The sequence below is a fragment of the Trachymyrmex septentrionalis genome, unplaced genomic scaffold (genome assembly GCF_001594115.1).
Source record: "Trachymyrmex septentrionalis isolate Tsep2-gDNA-1 unplaced genomic scaffold, Tsep1.0 scaffold131, whole genome shotgun sequence".
Classification (NCBI taxonomy): Eukaryota; Metazoa; Arthropoda; class Insecta; order Hymenoptera; family Formicidae; genus Trachymyrmex; species Trachymyrmex septentrionalis.
Window position 1 is genome coordinate 733,216 of NW_017304450.1, and position 9,538 is coordinate 742,753.

General features: G+C 35.0%; 1 protein-coding gene across 12 annotated transcripts in view; it reads right to left on the reverse strand.

The window, feature by feature from the left end:
- Positions 1–9,538, reverse strand: part of LOC108757008 (rap guanine nucleotide exchange factor 2-like) — a 98,873-nt gene that overhangs the window by 14,008 nt on the left and 75,327 nt on the right. For all 12 annotated transcript variants that reach the window (XM_018501238.1, XM_018501240.1, XM_018501239.1 and 9 more), the window contains one exon: positions 2,744–2,845. In XM_018501238.1, the coding sequence (XP_018356740.1) occupies positions 2,744–2,845 (102 nt within the window). The remainder of the gene's footprint in view (positions 1–2,743; positions 2,846–9,538) is intronic.

Consider the following 9,538-nt stretch of genomic DNA (forward strand, 5'->3'; position numbering starts at 1 on the left):
AAAGTTGAAACGATAGCTGGAAGTTTAATGAAATTTCGTTGTCCATATTGCATGGGGATTAAATTAAATTTCGTTGAAATTACACTGAACGTACACACATATTTCTAGTAAATCCAGTGTCAGTATTCGTAATTTCACAGTAGCTCGTAAACGCGGCACAAATTTGCATCTTTATAATCTCAATATTTACAGCCGTTACATAAAGACGCATTCTACCTTGTTAACATAATATATAAAACCATTGTTATGGAACTGATCTCATTATAACATACATATAGCTGCGGGGACGACGGTGCGTTAATGAAATTTCAAACAAAAATTTAAAACAAGGTGAAAATTACAAAATAATAATCGAAATAATTTACTAATGCCTATAACTGGAGATATAACTAAAGGGTGTCCCAAAATTAACGCAAGATTTGAATTTGCCGCCATTTGTGCAGTAAAGTGTTGGCAACCCAAAAAAAAAACAATTCAACAGCTGACAGTTTAGGGTTAGTGAAAATGGAGCGTGAAAATGGATTATTGAACATCAACAAATGGATGCTGATTTTTCGAGCAAAATCATCCTAAGCGATGAAGCACATTTTCACCTTGATGGCTTTGTTAATCGCCAAAATCGCCCCCTAGATCGTGTGATTTAACACCATTAGATTTCTTTTTATGGGGTTATTTGAAATCACAGGTCTATGTCAACAAGCCCACAACCACCCGTGCATTAAAGGAGGAGATTCAACGCTGCATCAACGAAATTCAGCCACATTTATGCAAAATGGTCATGGAAAATTTCGACAAACGCGTAACATATGTGCATGCAAAGCCGTGGAGGCCATTTGCCCGATGTGTTATTCCACAAATAACCCTATCCTATGTACTTTATGATTCAATAAAAAAATAACAATCAAAAGACTAAAAACTGTGTTTTCTATTTAATTCAAATCTTGCGTTAATTTTGGGACACCCTTTATATGCCGGGGGAAAAAAAAGTGTAATTAAGTGTAATTTGCGTATAACAGGGAAGAGAATTTAAATAATAATAACTTGTCTGATTCGTGGGAGGATCACTTGATGGAATTTCTAAGCGATTTAACGATGACAGATTATGAATAATTACGAATTTACTTTAGATGAAAGAAGAATAAAGATTATGACGTACGAAACTCTCCCACGTTTGAATCTTTTTAAATTATATCCGTCTATCACAAGCTAATGCAAAATACATCTCATTAAACATTAACTTGTTTCTTATTAAATAATGAGATTATTTTATGGGTCAGACCCATAAAATAATCTCATTATTTAATAAGAAACAAGTTAATGTTTAATGAGATGTATTTTGAATAATGGTAAGACAAAAATAACTGAGATTAAAAATACGCCTGATACGTAATGCAGTTTCCTTCGATTTGCATACCCACGCGAATGTCGGCAGCCAACGAAACGTCATAAGGATATTGCAAAGCACGCTCGAGAAGCTGATCAAGAAAGAACGCGCCGATGTTCCCGTGATTAATATTCATCAGCCTTCGCGATTAGTTAATCGCCATGCGGAACAATAAGCAAACAATGATGTAAATTGACGCCAATAACGACACCTGAATTGATCTTAAGAAGTCTCTCTATAGAAAGTCACTGTTGAGGCGATCGTGTAAAATGCGCTTAAGGAGTCGACGGACGGTCGATCGAACCGCAAAGGAACAAGGCAGTAAGAGAGGAAACGAGATGTGACGAGAGAGAGAGAGAGAGAGAGAGAGAGAGAGATGAGATGAGAGACAGACGGACGAGGATAGAGAAACGCTGTTGCTGGTCTCAAAGCATCTATCCAGCAACGGATAGTAACCGCTCAAAGGCCACTGTCCGACCCGACGATGATTTATATGACCCGTTATGTCGTTCGTACTCGTGTATCTCACTTTTCCTTTTGTCCCGCGCCAACACACTACTTTCCAAATTGCTTCTTCCATTCAACTTTTTGCCCGTCGGAAGGGCGAATGTGCTGCAGGTACTCTGCCGCACACATTTAAAGTCAAATATCGACGGAATCTTTATTATCGAAATTATTCGTAAACATCTAGTGACTATTTACATAGGCGGACTGGTATCTTCGTATCTTGCATCACCCGGCGTTGAGTTTGATAATTTTATCATTCCTCAATCAGGAAAAGGACGTGATAAACGTAGAGTCAGAAAGTAAGACAAGCTTCTATATTGTAGACTTTCTGAGGTCTCAACAAATTATAAAAAATATTTACATACAATTTCTTATATAGGTAAGTTTTACAGACTTAAAAGATAGAGTTTTATAGAATTTTTTTATAAATAAGACAAAGATATCTTATCAATCGCAGCAAGTATTAAGTTATTTAACGTATAACAATAAGGTGCTCAGAAACAAGACAATGGAATATTTTCGTCAACAAAATTTCGAAACAAGAGAATAGAATATTTATTTCGTCAAGATTTATGAAATCAAAAGAATGCAATAGATGCAATAATAGTTTATGAAAAAAAAAGCCATACGCAATCATGAATGACTCTAACAAGAGTAATTGATGTAAAACCAACTAGATTTCCTTGAAGAAAAAGAATTTCCTCGTCTTCGAACTTTAATATATAGTCGAAACAACATTTACTAGATATTATTTACTCAGATGAGTAAGAGAAGAAATATTCACATATACAAATAATCATGATTGTAAAACTGTCATTTTAAATAAATAACAAAAAAATAAGAGACATTTACCGTGTCATCGAAGACCAGATTGACTTGACGGTGGTCGGTTATGGGATGGGGATGCGGTGGTCGATGCATCCTCCCTCCACCATGGACTTCCGGGTAGTCGATCTGCAAAAAATACAGTTTATAATAAATTGATAAATTATAAATAAATTGTATATAGAGCGTACAATTTATTAATGTTCAGTAAGTGATTGTGCGAGTGTTTATAAGCATTTGAATAATCATTGAGGAATGATTGCCTGATCGTCAGTTTGTAAGCATAACTCGATATCGTTTGCTATGTATCAACTTATATTGATTATTACTTTTAATCTAGATTATGGCATAATACACAATTGCACATCACATCTAATGAAAAATATATCGCGATTTAAATAAAGATACTAAAAAAATTTTACATTTATGATATAAGAGGCATCTAATATTTTTCCCCATGGACGCGTGGTGATAATCTTATTTGCGGATACATTGAATGTTGCTGCCTTATTTTTACGTTCTATGCAATACATTAAAAAAAAAAATCATCTCATCTTCTCTAATGATCGGTTTATATAAAATCCCGCTACTACTTTAAAAAAATGTTAAAAACATAAATTTTGATTTTTGCATCTATTTTCAACCAGATATCGTCATAATCAAGTAAATAAATTCAAATTTAAATGTCAAGATAAAAAGATTATAAATTCTAGAAAATCAAATAAATTTAAAGTCAAAATAAATAAATACAGAGGATGTTGTGTAAATAGAGATATCTTGATAAATTACAAGATGCATCAAAAAACGGTATTATAATGATAACGAGCTAAATTTTTTGTGAATTATAAAACACTACATAAATTGGATTAAAAAATGGTTTTATTAGTCTATTTGTATTTCTAAAATTTATTTCATTAAAAGACTTAATTATCTAATTATTTCAAAATTACTATCTAATTGTGCGTATATATACAAGATGTGTCACAAGTATATTTAAAAATTTCGTGAGCGTGTTCGTGAATAAGAAGAAAGAAAAAATATTCCTAAAACAATAGACATAAATGCTGTAGTATCAAATAATGACTTTATGAAAATTTTGCGTGGGTATTTTTTTTCTTACAGATGCTCTAAATCCTTCATGTCTGAGCACGACATACACATGACTGGCGCATTCATTCGTAAACATAAAGATTTCATTATTTCGATAACAAAACATTTGCGGCCAAATGTTCCAATTCCAAGCATCCCTTCCTCCTCTTTATCCTCTTATCTAAATTGAATTTATTACTAGATACTTTAGATAATTTAGATAATACAGTATGCTTAATCTAGCAATTCTGTGACAACATAAAATAATACAGAATAAACATTTAAGATATGACGAATGATAATATTTATAATAATAATCATAAGCGTAACTTCATTCTAAAATAATATATGATCGAAAATAAAAATAAATAAATAATGAATAAAAAATAAGTAGACTTTATCAAGTTGACACACTGCACGATAACTTGCAGTGTTAAAAAAAAAAAGTAATAATTATTCTAATTAATAACAGATTACGCAAATTTGTTATGAAAAAACCGCTGCTATTAATCGGATATTAGAATATTATCGAAAAGTTATCATTTTAATTTTTTAATTATCAGCTGATTACGATAATCGTCAGCTGCTTTTTACTCCTCGCGACAGTCTCTTTTTCGGTTGACAGTCAACAGTATTCATTGCTGAACGGCAAGGAAAAAAAGGATGAAAGAGACAATGAGACGAGTGCGCTTCAGGCCGGAACTCGTAGGCCGGACTTCCGGTAGATATGCTGGTTATACGTTCCATTCACGGAACCGCTCCCTCGTGACTCGATTGTTACAATGAATGTTTAACCAATTTCGGGATGAAAGTTCAGTTTCCATAGGCGATCGATTGATCGGACGACACGACGCGTCGTTCCGATTCAACATTTTGCATGATGTATATATCGTCGCGATAAAAAAAAAGTAGCCCATATTGCGTTGTTCGTTATATCGCGTGGAAAGTGACATAATACGTTACTTGCGCATTTTTTCGAATGTTTCAAACATATTTCATTTGTCCTACATAATCATTAAAAGAATTGCAAACTAATCTCGACATTAACGTTCTCGTACAATAGCTGTAATCAAATAGTACATTTTACGATTACAGTCTCTCCTCTCCTCTTCTCTTCTTACTTAATAACTCGATACTGAAAACATTCGCGAATTTATAATTAGCAATCGAAAGCGTAACGCAATCGTGACACAATTTATAAACAAACAAATGCAGAATGTGCATGTGTTTCTGACGTAACAACTGAATTGTAAACAATTATCGCATATTAAGTATGAATGCAAAACAATGGCAAATTATTTAAGCAAGAATGTTTCGCGATGTGTTCAATCCAGCCGCATGCTATTGTACATACTATTAAAAATATACTGATTCTATTAGTATTTTTTATATATCGTAAAAATTAAAATTTGATATATAATAAAATTCTATATCAAATATCGAATACGTAATAAATAACAATGAAAACATTCCAGAACAAATTAAAGATAAAATTACGTTATTTGTACATTATTCATACAAAATTATGTAGAATATATAGAGAAATGATTGATCGACCACGTAGAAAGAATAATAATACAACGAATAAGTTGCAAGACATTTTAAACAAATATTGTGAAACGAAATGCAGGATGAAATAATATTTTCAAAATATAGAAACATTATTTGCTCTCGGTGTGTTGTCCACTCTTTACAAGCGGCTAATATTACGGTTAAATGAGAAATATTCTCTCAATCATATGCTCTCATTCATTTCGTTCTCCCACATTACGTTCTCAATCTCAGCGTGAGACCTTCGACCCACGCGTGTAGGCGGCATACGTGTACATCAAACGAGATGTACGATCGCGAGATGTCAACTAACTTTGCCTCCTCGTCTTTACATCGATTTCGATTGGAACGTTAATGACCTCCTTCGTAGACATCGTATCGCTCGTATCGCTTCATACGCAAGGTTATCGAGTGATTGTAAAAGGAACAGATGCCTTGAATTAAGATATTGATATGTAATCGAAACTTGTGCGTGTGTGATATGAAATAAACGACTGTTTCCTCAACGGAAGAAGATAAAGCGGCGATTAAAATCATTACAAAAGATAAAAAAAAATCGCGCGTTCCACCCGCAGCAGATGTTTAGCATGAAGTGAAAAGAAAGTTTTATTTCACTTTATTTTTATATATACATGTGATAATACTTTCTTCGACGTACGTGTTTTTATTTTTATTAAATATCTTTTCGCTTCTCATTTATTGACTAGATTGACTAGCACAATTTATGTAACGAATGTATACATTTGTACAAATCAACATAACACATGTATTGTACATAGGATATCAATATATTATATATCAATTTCGTACAGACTATAAATTAAGACGAAATATCTAAATTAAAAATGACAAAATAAATTCACATAGTAATCTAAAATAAATATATATTTATTGTTTTTACAGCTTAATTTTATTTCAATTTTTTTTTTTTTTTTCGTCAAAAATAATCTAAAACGAAAGTGTGCTTTTCATTAACTGTCGACGCAACTTTCGCGCAAATATTTTTTGTTCTTAAGTTTCGAAGTAAATATTAACAAGTTAAATATTAACAGTTATAAAAACGAACTTGCATCATATAATTTATTCGTAACAAATGAACTTTGCAAAACTTTTTCGTAATAAATTTAACTTTTTAAGATCAGATATAGGCCTCTTTACCTCGGACGATACAATCGATAGAGTTCTCGGTGTACCAGGCCAGCTTCTGGACAACGAGCGACCTTTTCGTTTTCTTACGACGACCCGAGGTCGTCCAGTCCTGCTTGTATGTTTCAGCATCGCAAACTCGGATAATTTAATCGGAATTACAGAATGTCTATTTGTATACCACATCCACGTGATCCCTTTCTTGCCATCACTACACAAATCGATCCATGGATGTCATATCTCAATGTGTCAATAAGCCAAAAAACTATTCGATGCTACCAGATTTCACACAATATCTGTTTTCCAACAATTCGTCGACACGTTTTCACATTAATCACTCATCAAACAACTTTGTAGATGTTTTGGGCCGCACAAGAGTTGGACGTTGCGTTGTGAGTGTCGAACGATATTTCACATTAGGGAGTTTTTGCAACAACGTTAATTCAGACAGGATGAACGCTAAAGTCATCCTTTTCTGAATTAGTTGTTAAGAAAAAGATAACCCGACCTTTCACGGTATCTGAATAAATGGTATTGCAAAAAATTCCTCCCTATTAACGACTGAGAATTACGAGAGCGCGACGATAACGAACATATCATAAACGCCTTCGTCTATACATAAATCACGGCGGTTCTACGGCGTTTCATAAATAAGACCTTGCAAATTGCTTAATCTGAATAATCGACATCCAATAAAATTGTCGACGCAATTTATCCTGCTCGCGTTTCGCGTTTGACATACGCACGCTCTCGCACACATTGCGTCTCGTGGAGAACTGAACCGTTCACAATTCTTGAAGAGAGGGCCAAAGACCGACCTGCTGCGGGTCACGTGATTTACGCTCAGGAACGTAGAAAGGCTTGTCGTATGTGTCGTAACGTATAATTTTCCTGCCGACGCCAGAAGTTCAAAGATTCGATATGAAATTAATGGCGAATAAAAAGTTTCATTTTAAATAACTCGTGATCGTAAAGAACGTGGTAAACTGAAGTCGCAACAGATAATCACAAGTCTAAAAGATTAAGAAGTGAGTAATAATTAATAAAGTGAGTATAGTATGTGTGGATTGATATGTACAAAAAAATAAAGTTAATACGTAATAAAAAATATAGCTTTATGTAAGATGTGTTTTTACTAATTTTAAATATTACAAATTCTCGAATCTTACAGATATAATTGAAAAGCTAGCATTTCCACGGGAATTTCCTTTGAGATAACAATATTGATTATTCTTTCTTAGCAGTTGGAAAGAAATAAGTTCTTCCAAACTTTCGCCTACGGAAATTAAGCGTCAAATGTCACACACACACACACACACATATGTTCATGTAGAATACTATCTCTCCAAATGATTCAAAAAAAAGTATAGAACTCATGTTATTTTAAAACCCGAGACAAGCCATTTGTGAAACAAAGATAAGCAGACCTCTCGAAAGATTTTACGAGACTGATTTTACTGGTTCAAACAGATTGTCAAACTCTTCAACTTGGTACGACGATGAAAAAGATCCGAGATGCATTTATACAAAATGATTAACCTACATATACACTTTTTATTTTCGAAATATCGTCATTCTATACGAGAGGCAATCAGGCAGGCGTAAAAAAGCGGTTTTATTCTTGCGGTGTGTGGGAGTATTTCTTGGCCAAATTCAGAGTCAATAAAGTATTTATACATCGTTTGGTGCTCCATTGGGAAATATTACGAAAAAATTATACCGTGATGTTCGCGACGCACGAGGCCGCAATTTTTCGCAAATTTTGAGGTCGCGATTCAACGACGTCGCGGAAAAGCGCGTGGCTGAATGTCGGATAAGATACAAATGATGGCATGTTGCACAGGCTGAAAAAGAGTACGTTGATGAACGCGGACGCATAAACTGTCTCTCCGGAGTCTCTCATCGTGTCCTACGAGGAGTCTACATTAGCGGCTTACGACGCGGCTGCACACGGATATGCGCGTCCGGCTAAAAATTTCCTTCTCTCTCCGGGACCTCCGCGAACGAATGGCACGGTATTCATACAGCACAGTACCACAGCACGGCGGTCTGTCTACTTTATTTTCGGTTCTTCCTGCGCGCTCCCGATGCGCCATTGGCGTCACGCAGTGGTCCTAAAAACTCTGTTGCGCGGTGCGCGAGAAAGATCCATGCAGACGCCAGCAGAAATCCGTTAAAAGGAGAGGACAACGTCGGTTGATCATACGGAGAAAGCACAAAAATAGCGCTGCTGCATTCCAATCGAAGACGGGAGAGGGGAAAATTTGCATAGGGCGTGTAAAAATGCAGGAGATATCATTTTCAATACGAGACGAAAAGGTTGGCAAAACGGATGATTTAAAAATATCACGGCCAAGGGACGGCGAAAGAGAGAGAGAGAGAGCGACAAAGAGATTTCCAGCGGAAGAAAAAATTGTCGTGATCTTAGACAGATTAGAGAAGAAAGATGAAAAAATGTTATATTTAAATAATTCGCGAGGTGCACAAAATCGATTAATAAAGTCACATTTAAAAAAAATCATTAATTAGATAACGAGAGAGAGAGAGAGAGAGAGAGAGAGAGAATGTGAAAAACTTGTGCACAGAAATCAAGACGTATCGAGTGGAAACAATTCGAGCTGTAATTATGCAAATTGCTGAACAATTATTATATATTATCGTTAAAAGCTTCATCGTTAAATTCTCGCCTTTCGAGGTGCGCGGCCTGCCAGATAGAGACGAAACTCTATCAAAGACTATCGCACTATCAGGAAGTGCTAACCGATAGAACGGCTTCAAAGAGCCCTTAGGGCTTCCGAAAAAATCGTTTATCGTCGACCACACGACGCCAAAGGAACCGATCGAGACACCGACGGAATATCACAAGCAGAGTCTCCGTCTCTCCTCGATTCACAATTGATTTTTACAAAACGCTCCAATCACTTTTTACTATTACTCGTTTCGATCAATCGTCACTTCGTACTTTCAAGTAAATTTCAAATAGGCGACTACTCTGAACGGTTGGTACGTCGTCGACCACGCCGAACGAGACACGAA